The sequence below is a fragment of the Liolophura sinensis genome, chromosome 12 (genome assembly GCF_032854445.1).
Source record: "Liolophura sinensis isolate JHLJ2023 chromosome 12, CUHK_Ljap_v2, whole genome shotgun sequence".
Lineage (NCBI taxonomy): Eukaryota > Metazoa > Mollusca > Polyplacophora > Chitonida > Chitonidae > Liolophura > Liolophura sinensis.
Window position 1 is genome coordinate 3,676,148 of NC_088306.1, and position 17,440 is coordinate 3,693,587.

A 17,440-nucleotide genomic window follows, 5' to 3' on the forward strand; every position below is an offset into this window, starting at 1 on the left:
CCAGCAGCGTCCAGAGAAATCAGTAGAGCCTGGAGAAACCAGCACAGTCCAGAGAAATCAGCAGAGCCCGGAGAAACCAGCACAGTCCAGAGAAATCAGCAAAGCCTGGAGAAACCAGCACAGTCCAGAGAAATCAGCAAAGCCCGGAGAAACCAGTACAGTCCAGAGAAATCAGCAAAGCCGGGAGAAACCAGCACAGTCCAGAAAAACCAGAGAAATCAGCAGAGCCCGGAGAAACCACTGAAAAAAGCTTTATCTGAATGTGTCAGTGACCGCCCCAGGTACCACTGGAACTTAGTAACATGTTGTGATAAGTGAGAAATTTACCTTCTTAATATATGGATCAAAGTAAACAGAAAAATGCTCCCCAGAAATCCTGCAATAAATTTTTACACTTATATCCATATGGGAAAAAAAATAAAATTTTTAGAAATGGCTTAAGGAAATCTCACATTCCGAATGTACGTCGGCTCCACATAGGTAGACAGTCTCCCAATTGATGGCATGCCAAAATTTTTGTATGGGTCCTGAAAAATAAGAATAAATATTTACACAATAACTGATGTATTTAACTGATTGATTGATGCGGAATGCCCTTGTCAGCAGAACTATGGTTGCTTTCACCAGACACAGCTTTCTTTACTCGTGAAAAGGTACATGCACTTCCATGTTCCACATAATTGTCTCTTCTTCCGGGGCTATTTCCACAAAACTTTATCAAAGACTGTACATATATGCAATGTCATACGTGTAATGACATACACATAATGACATTTGTAATTACATACGTGTAATGGCATACGAGTAACATAGTGTTGGCTGGGTTACCTCCCTTGTTCTGCTCTTGCTGCTTTAGAGGTCAATTTTGGGGAGAGCAGAACTCCGTGCTGTTACTGGCGGCTTGGGTGGTTTACAACTGAGGGGGATGTTTTACTGTAATTCTTACGTGGTTTATGTGATATCGATATGTTGTATGTACATAGTGACTCTGATAATGTATCAGACGTCCGTTCAGCACCCTAATGAGGAAAAGCAGTTCATTTTTTTTACGTGCCATAATGAGCTGTTGAAAGCCACAGCCATAATGAGCTGTTGTAAGCAGCAGCCATAATGAGCTGTTGTAAGCAGCAGCCAAAATGAGCTGTTGTAAGCCACAGCCATAATGAGCTGTTGTAAGCAGCAGCCATAATGAGCTGTTGTAAGCCACAGCCATAATGAGCTGTTGTAAGCAGCAGCCATAATGAGCTGTTGTAAGCAGCAGCCATAATGAGCTGATGTAAGCAGCAGCCATAATGAGCTGTTGTAAGCCGCAGCCATAATGAGCTGTTGTAAGCCGCAGCCATAATGAGCTGTTGTAAGCAGCAGCCATAATGAGCTGTTGTAAGCAGCAGCCAAAATGAGCTGTTGTAAGCCACAGCCATAATGAGCTGTTGTAAGCAGCAGCCATAATGAGCTGTTGTAAGCCACAGCCATAATGAGCTGTTGTAAGCAGCAGCCATAATGAGCTGTTGTAAGCAGCAGCCATAATGAGCTGATGTAAGCAGCAGCCATAATGAGCTGTTGTAAGCCGCAGCCATAATGAGCTGTTGTAAGCCGCAGCCATAATGAGCTGTTGTAAGCCGCAGCCATAACGAGCTGATGTAAGCCGCAGCCATAATGAGCTGTTGTAAGCCACAGCCATAATGAGCTGTTTTAAGCAGCAGCCATAATGAGCTGTTGTAAGCCGCAGCCATAATGAGCTGTTGTAAGCCGCAGCCATAATGAGCTGTTGTAAGCAGCAGCCATAATGAGCTGTTGTAAGCAGCAACCATAACGAGCTGCTGTAAGCCGCAGCCATAACGAGCTGCTGTAAGCAGCAGCCATAACGAGCTGCTGTAAGCCGCAGCCATAATGAGCTGTTGTAAGCAGCAGCCATAATGAGCTGTTGTAAGCCGCAGCCATAATGAGCTGTTGTAAGCAGCAGCCATAATGAGCTGTTGTAAGCAGCAACCATAACGAGCTGCTGTAAGCCGCAGCCATAACGAGCTGCTGTAAGCAGCAGCCATAACGAGCTGCTGTAAGCCGCAGCCATAACAAGCTGCTTTAAGCCGCAGCCATAACAAGCTGCTTTAAGCCGCAGCCATAACGAGCTGCAGTCATAACGAGCTGCTGTAAGCAGCAGCCATAACGAGCTGCTGTAAGCCACAGCCATAATGAGCTGCTGTAAGCAGCAGGAAAAACGAGCAGCTGTAAGCCGCAGCCATAACACGCTGCTGTAAGCCGCAGCCATAAAAAGCTGCTGTAAGCCATATCCATGAATGTCGTATTAAATTTTGCACAATACATGTATATTTTTCTTACATATATTTATTACACTAAATGATTGGGAATGGAAAGTGACCTGTGCAGTACTGGAAGCCTCTAATACGCAAATGCATTGTGTTCCTTTGTAAGAGTAATGACTGTTGCATGAGACATACACTATCCAAACAATATTATAGTCAAGTATGCAATCTATCCAGATCTATGGCCAAGAATCACCTCACACATGTCCATGGTCTGCAGTGAATGTGACACGATTGGTCCATCACTTACATCTTGGTTATTGTTTTATTAGTTTAGCAGGGCAGGTATTGTGAGCAATCTGTACAGGGGATGAGAATGAATGTCAGTTATCACAACAAATCTTTGCGTGTGGGATTCTGGGATGAGATAACAGATGACTGGTCGTTATTTTTTATGTCGTTATTTATTTATCCTTGTTTACTGAATCATGTTTTATTCCCCATTATACATGCCCTTGTTGTTGTTGTTGTTGTTGTAGGACAGATATCTTCTCTAGTTACTGCATTGTACTGTTTCATCTGCATGGTTGTCCCTGAGGACATTATGGACTCAGGGCAAACGAAATAAACAACTGACATTCCTAACTAACTTCTTTGGCGTTACTATACAAGGATTAATATTCAGGGAATACGAACCTTCCGTTCAATAAAGTAAGATGGGTATGAAGTTTTATACATGAGGGTTTCAAATACTGACTGAAAACAATACTCTTGGTACAAAATCTTACAGAACATTTTAAGGAAAATGTATTAAAAGAGGACAAAGGAAAAAAAAAAATCTCGTACAACTAAAACATGAGTTAATATTTTGGTATGATGATGTGAAGCCATTAGGTGTGTGTACATGTAATGTGTCTTGTGGCAGGGTGAGTCCACTGAAGTATCATGCTGAAGACACCAGACATGACACCCCATCCAGTCACATTATCCCAACACCGGGCCAAACCAGTGATGTTTCCTTGATCTAACAACTCATTGCTGAGCACCAAGTACCATTTTTAAAATATTTGATAAGACCTGCCCCAGGTTTGATCCCAAGCTCTCGACTTTGACTGAAGCAATCGATTTTGACTGACTGACTGATTGAGTGGTGTCTACAACACAGTGCTTAATATTTTATATGAGTGAGCCCCCTTTACCTGTGAACACATAAGCTCATTGGTCAAGGGCTTGATGGTCACAGGGGGGACCTCCCTAGCTAAGTTGGTTAGCGCGCTAGCGCAGCGTAATGACCCAGGAGCCTCTCACCAATGCAGTTGCTATGAGTTCAAGTCCAGCTCAGGCTGGCTTCCTCTCCAGCTGTACATGGGAAGGTCTGCCAGCAACCTGCAGATGCTCGTGGGTTTCCACCCACCATAATGCTGGCCATCGCTGTATGGTGTAATATTCTTGAGTACGGCGTAAAACACCAATCAAATAAATAAATGATTGTCACAGGATGCTAGAACTTTAAGTATCTAAAAGGGCCATTGTTGCCAAGCTGTTAGCATCCTTGAGCAGCATCATGACCCAGGAGCCTCTCACCAATGCAATCTCTGAGAGTTTAATTCCAGCTCATGCTGGCTTCCTCTCCAGTCATGCACGCTACAGTCTTCCAGCAACCTGCGGTATGCCCTGTTTTCTTCCACCATGATGCCAGCTGTTGTTGTTTAAGTGAAATATGCATGAGTATGGCGTAAAACACCAATGAAATAATTAAATAAATCCAAGCCAGTGCTTGGCCCTGATGTTAAGGATTCATACCTCAGCATAGACACGGCACTCCAGGCCCCAGCCTTCCACCGGGATGTCAGTCTGACTGTGCACCAACTTGTGGCCTGAAATACAGGATGTGAAAATGGCTATACCTCAGCAGGTTGTGAAGAAAAGATCGGTGAGGATTATTCAAGTCTTCTTTCCATCCCTTACCCCACTCACCAGCCCACACCCACCACGGCCAACCAATGCAGTTGCTGTGAGTTCAAGTCCAGCTCATTATGGGTTCCTCTCCGGCCATACATGGGAAGGGTTGTCAGCAAACTTGAAGATGGTTGTGGATTTCCCCCCGGGCTGTGCCGAGATTTACTCCAACCTTAATGCTGCCCGCTGTTGTATGCATGAAACATTCTTGAGTACAACGTAAAACACTGATCAAATACATAAATAAATAAATCAATGACAAAAGACCTCGATGACAAAATCTCACCTTTGGCCACACGAATCATCTGATGAACAATGTCAATACCAGTGATACATTCTGTTATTGGATGCTCCACTTGAAGTCTGGTGTTCATTTCCAGAAAGTAGAAATTCTTCTTAGAATCTACCAAAAACTCCACTGTGCCTGTAACAATAAAATATGGAAGACATTTGTGTGACAACAAACTGTAAATGTTGGATTTGAACTGGTGACTTCTTTGGTTGTGGTTTAACGATCTTAGCTGAGGCAATCTACACTTACTGCATACTAGAATGAAAAAGGTTATTTTGCATTTGGTGGATTTGAACTGGTGACTTCTTTGGTTGTGGTTTAACTATCTGAGCTCAGGCCATCTATACTTACTGCATACTAGAATGAAAAAGGTTATTTTGCATTTGGTGGATTAGAAATGGCGACTTCTTTGGTTGTGGTTTAATGATCTTAGCTGAGGCAATCTATACTTACTGCATACTAGAATGAAAAAGGTTATATTGCATTTGGTGGATTAGAACCGGCGACTTCTTTGGTTGTGGTTTAACGATCTTAGCTGAGGCAATCTATACTTACTGCATACTAGAATGAAAAAGGTTATTTTGCATTTGGTGGATTAGAACTGGCGACTTCTTTGGTTGTGGTTTAACGATCTTAGCTGAGGCAATCTACACTTACTGCATACTAGAATGAAAAAGGTTATTTTGCATTTGGTGGATTAGAACTGGCGACTTCTTTGGTTGTGGTTTAACGATCTTAGCTGAGGCAATCTACACTTACTGCATACTAGAATGAAAAAGGTTATTTTGCATTTGGAGGATTTGAACTGGTGACTTCTTTGGTTGTGGTTTAACGATCTTAGCTGAGGCAATCTATACTTACTGCATACTAGAATATCAGAACAAAGCATTTAGTAAATTCATCCAAATACACAACCACAATTTACCTGCAGAGTCGTAGCCCACAGCTTTTGCCAAAGTCACAGCCTGATTCCCCATCTTTTTACGCATCTCAGGGTCAACAAACACACTTCAAAGACACAAAAGTAATCATTAAAAGCATAAAAAAAAATTTAAAAAAATATTGTTTACTTAAAGAGCTGATCTAGTTCTGAAAAGTCCTGGACTGGTTATTGAACATCACAAAGATTTATTATGCAAAACATCTTCTCAGTGAATGATGAACTGTCATAAAAACATTTGGGCTATGATGTGACATCAAATAAAACACTTTTTGGTGATGTTTTTTCTATTTATTTCATTAGAATAATGATTAAAACCTTACCCAAGAATTTTTTTTTTTATATGAAAAATGACCTGAGAAAGTTATCTGCCCTTACCTGGGTGCCTCTTCAATGACCTTCTGGTTCCTCCGCTGAATAGAACACTCTCTCTCATTCAGGTACAGAGCATTTCCATGCTTGTCACACAGGACCTGTTCAGCAAGGCATTGAACTCATTGTTTCTATTTAGTTAAGCCCTTGACAGGCCGCTGGGGATTTATTCACTGCTTCTGTAGGACATGTAGGATTTTACCCCATGACCTCTGACAACGCCCACAGGGTCTGGGTCACAGGGTGTATACAGTATCTATCGGAACACAAACTAACATCAAACACCATGATGCTAATTCCTCAACCTTTTAGCACATAAAAGAGCAACTTATTGACCGCGAAATCCGTGAAAATTAGTTCCACGCGAAAATTAAGTACATCACAGTATTCAAAAAGTGTACGGTAATTGTTGGCTTGACTGTTTCGCCAAGTAGACAGCTGTAGCTCGCACGTACATGTGCATTGTTCAATAGAACAAGAGTAACTTCCCTTGGAGAGAGAATGCACAATGTAGACGCGTTATTCTTATCCAACAGAAAAACAGAAGAAAGACTTTCATGTCAATATAGCGCTTCTCAAAGCAAGAAACCAAACGTTAAGAAAGTTACCTGCATTTCAATATGCCTGGGATTATCAATGTACTTCTCAATCAACATACGATCATCTCCAAAGCTCGACTTTGCTTCTTGTGACGACAGTCGGAAAGCGCTCCTAGAAACGGTAAGAATATGACTCTATTATGTGCCCCTACTACTCAGACTCAAAAGGCATGACGCGAGCCTTGCATGATTGAATGATTTAAATTACAAAACAGACCCCCAGTCAAATTACTGATTTTTGATTGGCTACTTCTTTAATAATATAAATAATAATATATAATAATATGTATATATATACAGACAATTTGAATGAAAGCTACTTACACCATAGTCTCATCAACTCTCTTCAATGGTTCATTAAATATGTGATAGACTCGTGTTCACTGATTTGTTAGATATATCTGATTGACAGGTAATATACACGACAAGCCCCACCATTAGTCACACTGGAATTCACTGATTGGTTTGATTTCTCTGAATGACAGCTAATTTACATGACAAGCCCCACCATTAGTCACAATGGTGTTCACTGATTGGTTTGATTTCTCTGAATGACAGCTAATTTACATGACAAGCCCCACCATTAGTCACACCGGGGTTCACTGATTGGTTTGATCTCTTTGAATGACAGCTAATTTACATGACAAGCCCCACCATTAGTCACACTGGGGTTCACTGATTGGTTTGATCTCTCTGAATGACAGCTAATTTACATGACAAGCCCCACCATTAGTCACAATGGTGTTCACTGATTGGTTTGATTTCTCTGAATGACAGCTAATTTACATGACAAGCCCCACCATTAGTCACACTGGGGTTCACTGATTTGTTAGATATATCTGAATGACAGTTAATATACATGACAAGCCCCACCATTAGTCACACCGGGGTTCACTGATTGGTTTGATTTCTCTGAATGACAGCTAATTTACATGACAAGCCCCACCATTAGTCACAATGGTGTTCACTGATTGGTTTGATTTCTCTGAATGACAGCTAATTTACATGAGAAGCCCCACCATTAGTCACAATGGTGTTCACTGATTGGTTTGATTTCTCTGAATGACAGCTAATTTACATGACAAGTCCCACCATTAGTCACACTGGGGTTCACTGATTGGTTTGATCTCTTTGAATGACAGCTAATTTACATGACAAGCCCCACCATTAGTCACACTGGGGTTCACTGATTGGTTGGATCTCTCTGAATGACAGCTAATTTACATGACAAGCCCCACCATTAGTCACAATGGTGTTCACTGATTGGTTTGATTTCTCTGAATGACAGCTAATTTACATGACAAGCTCCACCATTAGTCACACTGGGGTTCACTGATTTGTTAGATATATCTGAATGACAGTTAATATACATGACAAGCCCCACCATTAGTCACACTGGGGTTCACTGATTGGTTTGATTTCTCTGAATGACAGCTAATTTACATGACAAGCCCCACCATTAGTCACACTGGTGTTCACTGATTGGTTTGATTTCTCTGAATGACAGCTAATTTACATGACAAGCCCCACCATTAGTCACACTGGGGTTCACTGATTTGTTAGATATATCTGAATGACAGTTAATATACATGACAAGCCCCACCATTAGTCACACTGGTGTTCACTGATTGGTTTGATTTCTCTGAATGACAGCTAATTTACATGACAAGCCCCACCATTAGTCACACTGGTGTTCACTGATTTGTTAGATATATCTGAATGACAGTTAATATAGATGACAAGCCCACCATTAGTTACATTGGTGTTCACTGATTGGTTGGACCTACATGTACATAATCTGACAAACAGCTACATGTAATTTCCATGACAAGCCCAACCACTAGACGCACTGGCGTTCACTGATTGGTTGAATCTATATGACTGACAATTTGACTGATAATTTACATAACAAGCCCCACCTCGCCTCCTTGTCATTCCAGGCAATCCTCATCCCCTTCCCACCTCCTCCAGCAGAGGCCTTTATCATCACAGGGTACCCTGAAATAGGGAGATGAAACAAGATGCTGAATAGCTACATCTGCCTTAGACACAAGGAGAAGTTGGGAAGACCTGGAATCCGAGTCAGATCACATCAAAGACCTTAAGAACATGTTGGTTCACTGCAAGGTTGCAGCAAGGAAACAGGACTGGCTGGCAGTGTGTCAGCATACTGTGACAGGGTGGCCTTGTGTCAGTATAATGTGACCGGTTTGCCTAGTGTAAATATAATGTGACAGGGTGGCCCAGTGTCAGTATGATGTGACAGGTTGGCCTAGTGTCAGTATAATGTGACTGGTTGGCCCAGTGTCAGTATAATGTGACAGGTTGGCCCAGTGTCAATATAATGTGACTGCTGCTGGTTGGCCCAGTGTCAGTATAATGTGACCGGTTGGCCTAGTGTCAGTATAATGTGACAGGTTGGCCCAGTGTCAGTATAATGTGACAGGTTGGCCCAGTGTCAATATAATGTGACTGCTGCTGGTTGGCCCAGTGTCAGTATAATGTGACCGGTTGGCCTAGTGTCAGTATAATGTGACAGGTTGGCCCAGTGTCAGTATAATGCGACAGGGTGGCCCACTGTCAATATAATGTGACTGGTTGGCCCAGTGTCAGTATAATGTGACAGGTTGGCCCAGTGTCAATATAATGTGAGTGCTGCTGGTTGGCCCAGTGTCAGTATAATGTGACCAGTTGACCTAGTGTCAGTATAATGTGACCGGTTGACCTAGTGTCAGTATAATGTGACAGGTTGGACCAGTGTCAGTTTAATGCGACAGGTTGGCCCAGTGTCAGTATAATGTGACAGGTTGGCCCAGTGTCAGTTTAATGCGACAGGTTGGCCCAGTGTCAGCATAATGTGACTGCTGCTGGTTGGCCCAATATCAGTATGACGGTGTCATGTCTGGTCTTTTCGGCATGATATTTCAGTGGTGGCAATAATTTGGCAGCATGGACTCTCTGCCACAATCAGACACAATATTTGTATGCAGAAAGAATGACTCTTCATCGTCACAGGATTGAAAGAGTTTTATGAATGGACCAAAGAAAATGTTTGCAATTAACTTTCACAAAACATTCCTCCTACGGTGGGGACATAAGAATGACTCGGCATCAGGTTTTACTGGATTGCTGTATTACCTCTGCCAAAGGAGGTTATGAATTTCCCTGCATTTACTTCTCTGTCTGTCTGTCTGTCTATCAGTAACAATTCGGATCAGCTTCACACAGTGGTTAGCATCCTGCACAACCCCATCATGGCCAGAAATCATGCTGACCTTACCTTTGGTGGCGATGTGTTTACTCGTGGCCTACTGACTACTGTAAACATGCTAAAACTCACCTATTTCGTTGGCCAGCTTCACACAGTGTTCAGCATCCTGCACAACCCCATCATGGCCAGGAATCATGTTGACCTTACCTTTGGTGGCGATGTGTTTACTCGTGGCCTACTGACTACTGTAAACATGCTAAAACTCACCTATTTCGTTGGCCAGCTTCACACAGTGGTCAGCATCCTGCACAACCCCATCATGGCCAGGAATCATGTTGACTTTAGCTTTGGTGGCGATGTGTTTACTCGTGGTCTACTGACTACTGTAAACACACTAAAACTCACCGATTTCGTTGGCCAGCTTCACACAGTGTTCAGCATCCTGCACAACCCCATCATGGCCAGAAATCATGCTGACCTTACCTTTGGTGGCGATGTGTTTACTCGTGGCCTACTGACTACTGTAAACATGCTAAAACTCACCTATTTCGTTGGCCAGCTTCACACAGTGTTCAGCATCCTGCACAACCCCATCATGGCCAGGAATCATGTTGACCTTAGCTTTGGTGGCGATCCGTTTACTCTCGATTTTGTCCCCCATGGCATTAATAGCGGAGCTGCTGGGGCCGATAAACTCCACACCAACCTCAGCCTGGTAAGCAGAGATGAGATGATAAATTTAGTTTTGTTTGACTGTTTTTGGTTTCCTTAAGTCATAAATAAACAGACCTTCATTTTTGTTTTAGAGCAGCTACGTAATTGCCACACCCCTTGCAGAAGACGAAGGGTGCGATTTGCACACCTCTATTCAGACTCCCCAGATTCTTGCTTATATCAGAATTGAGTTATTAGCACACCTAAATTTTGTTACATGAGAGTGGAGGTGTGGGAGTGTAGTAGCATGTCTAAAAGTGCTACAGTATGTCTAGAAGTGTAATAGCATGTGTAATAGTGTAATAACATGTGTAATAGTCTTACGGTATGTGTAATAGTCTTATGGTATAGGTAATAGTCTTATGACATATGAAATAGAATGTGTAATAGTACAGTAGCATGTGTAATAGCATGTGTAATAGTGTAATAGCATGTCTAATAGTCTTATGGCATGTCTAATACTTTTATGGCATGTTTAATAGTCTTGTGGCATATGTAATAAACTTATTGCATATTTAATAGTCTTATGGCATATGTAATAAAATGTGTAATATTGTAATAGCATGTGTAATAGTGTAACTGCATGTGTAACAGCATGTGTAATAGTGAAACAGCATGTGTAATAGTGCGACAGCACATGTAATGGTGCAATAATATGTGTAATAGTGTAATAGCATGCCTCAAATTGGAAGGCCGGAATTAAAAGGAAGCTTCACAAAAATCACACATTCAAGCCAACCTAGATTTAAGAGGAAACAGTCCACCAAACTGAGAAAAGCATGTATCAGAAATGTATATGTATCAATATCAATGTGTTCCCTGAAGGTGTACTAGTACTTAGTAAACAATAAGTCATTAAAAAACATTTCAAAAGAAAGAATGACACACCCCTGAAAAGTTGAAGAACATCCGAATAAGAAGAGTATCAAAACACAAATGTGAATACCTACCAGTCTGGCAGCAAACACAGTGTTTTCTGAGAGAAACCCATAGCCAGGATGTACCTTCAAAAGTGGAGACAAAACACCTCTGTCAACTCAAATTAATGACTGTCAGACATAACTGGTACATTCGAAGTCAAACACTCTGGTTAGAAGAAAGTTTATGATCAGTGAGACTTACATGTAGTATTACATTTTGCCTGAAAAGTTCACTTGTATATAAATGTCACAAAATATCACTTTTGCTGCTGAAACTTGCAATTTTTCAGTCAGGATATCAACCTAGCTTCCAAGCAAACCTCAAACACAGTTCTAAAATCAACAGGGCTTTCAGAATCTGGCAAAATGAGTAAGTCAAGGGTGAAAGTTTAATACCATAGTGGGCAGGTGACCCAACGGGTGGAAATTGTGACGAAAACAATTTGTCCCTACCTTATCTGTGATTCTCGATTGCCAGTGTCTGATCAGGTGGGTTGAAATGTTGACATACACGTCAGAGCTACAGGCCACACCCAAAAGGGGTACATGAGATTTACACCCTGCACAGCTGAATTACTGCACAGAATGACGCCATTTTTATATGCGATGCTAAATTTAAACCCTGCGCAGCTAAATCACTACCTCGGCTGATGTCCTTTTCCTATGTGAGGCCGCATTCTGTGGCGTGTCAGGACGTCACGCCACAATACCAGCGCTGTATGCAGTTGACATAGCTACCATGACTTTTTCTTAGCTTTACAGATACGTGAGACTGGCTTCTATTTGATAAATGTTGTTGGGACAAAATTGTTATCGGCATATCCGTTGAGAAGGGTATATCGGAATTTAAACCCTCGGTGTAAAATTTTTAACCCACACCTGGGGCTCAGGGTTAAAATTTCACATCCAGGGTTTTAATCCCCAAACACCTTTCTCAACCTGCGGATAACTTATAATCTATTATAACTATTAAGGACAACTAATAGTTGGTTCAGATGAAAAATAAAAAAAAAACTTATGTTTGCTCACTAACTAGGGGAAGATACAAAAAATTCAAAACCTGATCAAAAAGGAAGAAATTTAATTTCCTTTGCATCTGATTCTTCGCTGATTTGAATCAGCTGCAAGCAGCATGGCCCATGAACAGATACATGTAAACTGCTTATCTTAACGGGCATAGGCTGAACTTTACGGATTATAGGCAGCATGTTTGGGAGTCATTGTTTTAATCATTGGAGGGCCTCCGTGGCTCAGTTGGTTAGCGTGCTTGCGCAGCATAAGGACCCAGAAGCCTCTCACCAATGCAGTTGCTGTGAGTTCAAGTTCAGCTCATGCTGGCTTCCTCTCCGGCCGTACGTGGGAAAGTGTACCAACAACCTGCGGATGGTTGTGGGTTTTCCCCGGGCTCTGCCTGGTTTCCTCCCACCATAATGCTGGCCGTCGTCATATAAGTGAAATACTCTTGAGTCCAGAGTAAAACACCAATCAAATAAATAAATAATGAAGAGATGAAACTTATATCAACCACTGTACAAAAAGATGATTTAAGCAATGGAAAGTGAAGCTTCATCCACCCTAGCAATGGTTCAGGTTATTCCAAAATGGTGGTTGATGAAGTTTGGAATCATGCAAGTTGATGTAAACACTAGCATTGGCTGTGACCCGGGATTAAGACAGACACCCAGCTGTGACATTATGATCACACTTATTCGATGCCGGACAGTATTATGGTGGGTGGAAACCGGGCAGAGCCGGGGGGAAACCCACAACCATCCGCAGGTTGCTGCCAGACCTTCCCACGTACGGCTAGAGAGGAAGCCAGCATGAGCTGGACCTGAACTCACAGCGACCGCATTGGTGAGAGACTTCTGGGTCATTACCTTGCGCTAGCACGCTAACCAACTGTACAGTTAATGAGGTGACATAAATTCAGGAAAACCTGCTTTTAAGGCATACAGCTTTGGCTACTTGACCACAACTCAGGCAACAGCACCAAGTTCCAGGTTAGTGATTTAATGTGGAAACTGATCTGTGAACACAGACAACCGATCTCCATACTAATATAGCCGACACTTACGGCCTGAGCTCCTGTAGACTTTACTGCAGACAAAATGGCTTCCATATTGAGATAACTCTGACTGGATGGAGCCGGTCCAATACACACTGCCTCGTCAGCACTCCGTACGTGAAGCTGTCATGACAGAGAATGACAAACATCATACGGTGGAATCTCTGAAAACTTTGTGAATAGGGACAGACATATGTGATAAAGTTTTTATCACCAAAGGCAAAAAAACTTAAGCCAACTTTTACAGGTCATATATACTATAACATTTCTGAAAAAACTCTCACAAAAAGTTATTTTGAGAAGGATAACAATGGATAAAATAGAAAAAGTGAAAAGTCTCTGAAAGAATGACGTGTCATTTCTGCCCATGGACACAGTGAGACAGGTGACTGGTAAATTTATGTCAACAACTGTTGCTTAACATTTTTTACAGGCCACTTGGCGTATGACCACATCCTTTTGGTGGTATGAAACTGGGCAGATCCTGGGGTAAACCCATGACCATCCACAGGGTGCTGAAACCGGGCAGGCCCTAGGGCAAACCCACAACCATCCACCGGCTGTTGAAACCGGGAAGGCCCTGGGGTAAACCCATGACCATCCACAGGCTGCTGAAACCGGGCAGGCCCTGAGGTAAACCCACGACCATCCGCAGGGTGCTGGGAGATGCTACACGTGAAAAGGGTTAAATAAGAATAAATGGGATGAAGAGTTACAGTATGATTGAGTGACTGATTGATACTTACAGCCATGGAGTCCACATCGCTGTGTACAGCTACCGTCTTAATGCCCAGCCTCTTACAGGAATTAATCACCCGACAGGCAATCTCCCCACGGTTAGCAATCAAAATCTTATCAAATTGCTGCCAATGACAATGGAAAAAAAAAAATGACCCAATGATCTGAAATAAGGCTCTTTTTCAGCCATGATATTTCTGGTCCATTTATTTAATTAATTTGGAACTTTTGAGATATTACGACATTGGGAAGACGTCACTTTGTGATGTGGGGTCATCACTTATATATATACAATAATTAATATCATCCATAATATTTTTAACATAATGTTTAACTGATATTTTACTAACACCCTAATTTCTCAACCATTTCACAACAGGAAAAAACAACTTTCAGTGCTATTCATGCACATTTTCGATTTTTGGAGACAAAACTATATTTACGTAGGCTAATTTCAGGGCTTCAAAAAAAGTATAACTTTATCAGACTTCAGAGGATAATGCCTTCAGAATATGGTTGAATATACAACATGTGAAATAGAAGAAGAATTACAGTATGTAAGACATTTCTGTACTGATTATCAACCTCCAGGGCCTTTCCCATCCAGAGATGGGGAATCAAATCAGAACATGATTTTAATCAATGTTCAAATGATTATGGCTTATCGCCACATCAGCAATATTTCAGCCATGTTGGGATCAGGAAACAAGCGCAATGTTAAGCCTCTCTTAAATGATTCTTGCCATAATGAGAATTCAAAAAGTATTTTGTTTCATTATCAGATTTGAATGGCAAACATGTGAACATTAAACTTTAAAATTGTGTTCTCGTCTTGCACTTACACTCTCACTGGGCTGGGTCTTGTCATTCCAATAGAAATCCTCATGCCTTAAAGCAGCAGATGTTGTGGAGATATAACAAGCCCGAGGCGAGTGTGATGCCTGAAACAAGATGCCACTTTCAATTTATTTATTTATCTATTTGATTGGTGTTTTATGCCGTACTCAAGAATATTTCACTTATACGACGGCAGCCAGCATTATGGTGGCAGGAAACCAGGGGGAGCGCAGGACCATCTGCAGGTTGCTGACAGACCTTCTCACTTATGGCCGGAGAGGAAGCCAGCATGATGCCACTTTCAACAAATTCTTAAGAGGAGTTCAGGTGAACACAACATATGCCTCAATAAATGCATCTGTTTAAAATGAATAATAGAATACCAGAAGCACTGTCGTGAGTATAACCCCTGAGGGGAATCTTCATCACAAGTGGACAAAGGTGTGCACCTCAAATCCAAATTTTATGCAGAAAACTGTTGAGTTATAGCCGGGACACAAAATCATATCTATTTATATAGTATACATAGGGAAATGGCAATCTGGTAAGCATGACAACTGTGGTAATGGACAAATGTGAGCTACGACACATTGTCATCTATGTATGTATCACACAAATATCAAAACTCTACACAGGAGTTACACCTCAGACACAAAATCATATCTACCTATATAGTATAGACAAGGAAAATGGCTATCTGGTTACCATGACAACTGCGAAAATGGACAAGTGTGTGTCACGACATGTCATCTGTGTATCCAACAAAAATGGAAAACTGTTGAAGCTATAGACCGGACATGAAATCATATCTATTTATATAGTAAATATAGAGAAATGGCAATCTGATAACCATGACAACTGCAGAAATGGACAACTGTGAGTCGCAACACATTGTCATATGTGTATGTACATATTCAGCAAAAATTAAAACTCTAAGCAGAAAACTGTTGGAGTTATAGCCCGGACATGAATATGGACAGACAGAATGACAAAATCGCCAGAACATAATGTGCTCCGCTTAATGGCCGGGCATATAAAAATGGTGAACTTGTCAAACTGCCCTAACCCATAATTATGTCATTGCTTAAAATTTATGCCAGTGAAATCTCAAGGATTGCCTCCGATATTGCAAAAAAAAATTCCTGACCTTTTCATAACCAATTCAGATCAAAATTCCTGACTTAATCTCACAAAATTATAAATATCATATTTGTTTCAGATCTGGTTTGTATAATGTGCAGCTTTTAGGACGTTTCAGGAAAAACAGCGGACACTTGGAGAGCTGATGCTGAATATCAAAGCAACATTATTCAACAACAATACCTTATGATAAACAGCTGATGATGTAACTAGGTTTTAGAGCTATTTTATAACAACATCTTTGCAAGTTTTAAGTGGTGTTAATTGCAAATTTATACCATTCTGGTGAATAACCTAGGACCTCATCCACGACTAAAATTGGGAACTTTTCCTGAGTCTGAGATGTCTATGATCTTAGAAATAATAAATTATAAAATTCAATTATTTGCAAATTATATTTAAAAATCGAAAACTGTTTCTAGTCAAAATGTATAAAAGAGATCAACCTCCCTTTTGAGCTCGACTCACAAATGTTGTCATGTCATCATTTTACGCTTTCACACGTGCCCCTCGCGCACCTGTGGTTGGTATTTTGGAGGTGAAGAAACTATAACTTGATGTCAAAACGTCAAATTCTTGTCATTATAAAAGCATCTGGCACTTCATACTTCTATTTCAATCTAGACATAACTTTCAAAACAAAACTGTTGCTCACCTTTGTGTGGTGAGCTGTTCTACTGATTGGAATACTTAAATAAGCTTGTGATCTGGATAATTTAGATGATGTCAGTTTCTCAAAGTGATTGACCTATGGTACCGATTGAATGAATGAATGATTATGGCTTAACGCCACATCAGCAATTATTCAGCCAGCTGAGGTCAATCGGGTAGACATGGTGTCAGGCAGAGAGCAACTCAAAACAGACCTTATTTTTGAGCTCAATTGGAAATGTCTGATACAGGTCAGTGTCATTGGTTGCAAAAGGTACATACATGTTTCAGCTTGTGGACAAACCATATATTAAGTGAACTTGGATGTTAAGTATCGCATATGCTACAAGCTTTCATAATGGGGTATCTAAATACAGATACAATTTGATAATCAGTTGCTCATGTTGCCCTGGCTAAAGATGGCAGCGGTCTCCTCTTATCACTGCCTTTATCTGTATGAACGTAAGCCATTCCATGAATTTTCGGGCTAGCAGTTGTAAAGACTTGAATGATGTTTTCTTAGGATCTGAGCCCCTTCTCAGATGTTGTGAAAAGCAGGTTCTTTAAGGAATTGACATCACTATGGCCTATGAGAGTTCTCTGAAGTTCTGCATGGGGGCACTTGCACATTTACCAGAAATTCGGGTTAGATTACATGTTTGGCCCTATGGCTGTGTGTGTTACCTTGTAGCCTGTTTCCAGACCCACACGCTGTAACCTTACATTGTGACACGT

General features: G+C 41.2%; 1 protein-coding gene across 1 annotated transcript in view; it reads right to left on the reverse strand.

The window, feature by feature from the left end:
• LOC135479197 (propionyl-CoA carboxylase alpha chain, mitochondrial-like) overlaps positions 1–17,440 on the reverse strand; it is a 33,158-nt gene that overhangs the window by 14,100 nt on the left and 1,618 nt on the right. Inside the window, exons 2-13 of the mRNA XM_064758982.1 lie at positions 14,920–15,018; positions 14,086–14,202; positions 13,349–13,462; positions 11,302–11,355; positions 10,181–10,349; positions 8,346–8,424; positions 6,436–6,538; positions 5,834–5,928; positions 5,441–5,523; positions 4,510–4,647; positions 4,068–4,141; positions 453–527 (exon numbers count right to left, since the gene is read on the reverse strand). Of these exons, the coding sequence (XP_064615052.1) occupies positions 453–527; positions 4,068–4,141; positions 4,510–4,647; positions 5,441–5,523; positions 5,834–5,928; positions 6,436–6,538; positions 8,346–8,424; positions 10,181–10,349; positions 11,302–11,355; positions 13,349–13,462; positions 14,086–14,202; positions 14,920–15,018 (1,200 nt within the window). The remainder of the gene's footprint in view (positions 1–452; positions 528–4,067; positions 4,142–4,509; positions 4,648–5,440; positions 5,524–5,833; positions 5,929–6,435; positions 6,539–8,345; positions 8,425–10,180; positions 10,350–11,301; positions 11,356–13,348; positions 13,463–14,085; positions 14,203–14,919; positions 15,019–17,440) is intronic.